This window comes from Sinocyclocheilus anshuiensis, unplaced genomic scaffold (assembly GCF_001515605.1).
Source record: "Sinocyclocheilus anshuiensis isolate Anshui unplaced genomic scaffold, SAMN03320099.WGS_v1.1 scaffold708, whole genome shotgun sequence".
Classification (NCBI taxonomy): domain Eukaryota; kingdom Metazoa; phylum Chordata; class Actinopteri; order Cypriniformes; family Cyprinidae; genus Sinocyclocheilus; species Sinocyclocheilus anshuiensis.
In genome coordinates, this window is record NW_015555881.1 from 565,100 (window position 1) to 566,527 (window position 1,428).

The 1,428-nt window shown below is 36.8% G+C and overlaps 1 protein-coding gene across 7 annotated transcripts in view; it reads right to left on the reverse strand.

Annotated features, from left to right (window-relative positions):
• The window catches only part of LOC107675739 (electrogenic sodium bicarbonate cotransporter 1-like), a 52,857-nt gene that overhangs the window by 14,571 nt on the left and 36,858 nt on the right, over positions 1 to 1,428 (reverse strand). For all 7 annotated transcript variants that reach the window (XM_016470156.1, XM_016470152.1, XM_016470153.1 and 4 more), the window contains one exon: positions 813 to 946. In XM_016470156.1, coding sequence (XP_016325642.1) covers positions 813 to 946 — 134 coding nt within the window. The remainder of the gene's footprint in view (positions 1 to 812; positions 947 to 1,428) is intronic.

Genomic DNA, 1,428 nt, shown 5'->3' on the forward strand with positions numbered 1-1,428 from the left:
CTTCAGTCTGTGTGCATTGAATTTATTTAATACACGAGTTTCACAATTTGAGTTGAATTACTGAAATAAATGAACTTTTCCACGACATTCTAATTTATTGAGATGCACCTGTATTTACATTTGATTAAATATATACATATACTGTTTTTTTCAAGTCATATTATATTATTTATGGTCCTATACTGTGTATTGTTATATGGATTAATTTCCAAAATATACTTATGCTATTTGTGTTACAGACTGAATCCAGTCTTTTTTGATTAGAAAGTACTAATATGTTAGCATGTTACATCTGACTCATCCAATATATTACATGTATATTACATCCATTCTAGACTCAGCGCTTTAGATGGAAACCCTCAGAGAAGCTGAACTGATACACGCTAGCAGAAGCAGACATGAAATCTGACTCAATTATTCATAATGGAACATAAACACAGAAACCTGAAACCTCACAGAGAGACAGAGAAATGGGACCTTGGCGGAAACGGGAAAACAATAACACACACACACACACACACAGAAACAGACAGACGAGACCTTGGCAGAAACGGGAAAACAATAAGATGTATCTTGATTCTAGATAACTCAGAACGTATTGTGCTTCTGATGACACACAACTACAAGAGTTCCAGGAAATGCTGCTTGTTTTTGGTCAAACTAAATATGACACATCAATACAGAAAGGAAGTATAAACTCTGTAGATTTACAGTCTGGGTTTGTGGATGGATCCGAATCCAAGCTTCCAATTCTCTAACTAAATGTGAAACAGATAAGCTTTTGTATGCATCTGTGTGTACGTGACACCCACTTGCTGAAGTTAAAGAGCAGTCGCTCAAAGACGAGCACGGGTCCGGTGCTGCTCAGGATAGTCAGAGGTTGACCCGCAAACAGACAGAACACAGCACCAGCCAACGCCGTCCCGACAAAACTCTCCAACACGCCCTGCACAGACAGACAAACACACAGACGTCAAGCGGAAAAACTAAAGCCAAGGCAGTGTATTTGAAGGCAATTTCTTAGTGAAAGCACTAAAAGGGGAACTCTTATTACTCTTGAGCCCATATGTGACGGCAGCTGCTTCTTGACGAGCACATTTCTGCCTGACAGTCAGATCTAAAAGCGCTTATTCAGACAAATGCCTGGAGTTTTCTCAGGTAAGCATCACTATTAAACTTAAGTGTGTAACTCGCATACAGTAAGAAAATACATTTTCTGCCAAGACATTTTCTGTTAAGTTTATGGACATTTCCTTCAAGCCTCAAACACAACACAATACAATGTATAATTAAAATTATGAGTGAAACACCTGTAAAACAATTAATATGGAAAATCCCTTCATATTAACACAGTACATTGGGCCCTATTTTTACTGACTTTTTTAATAGTATAATGCATTATTACTATTATTATTATTATTATTATTA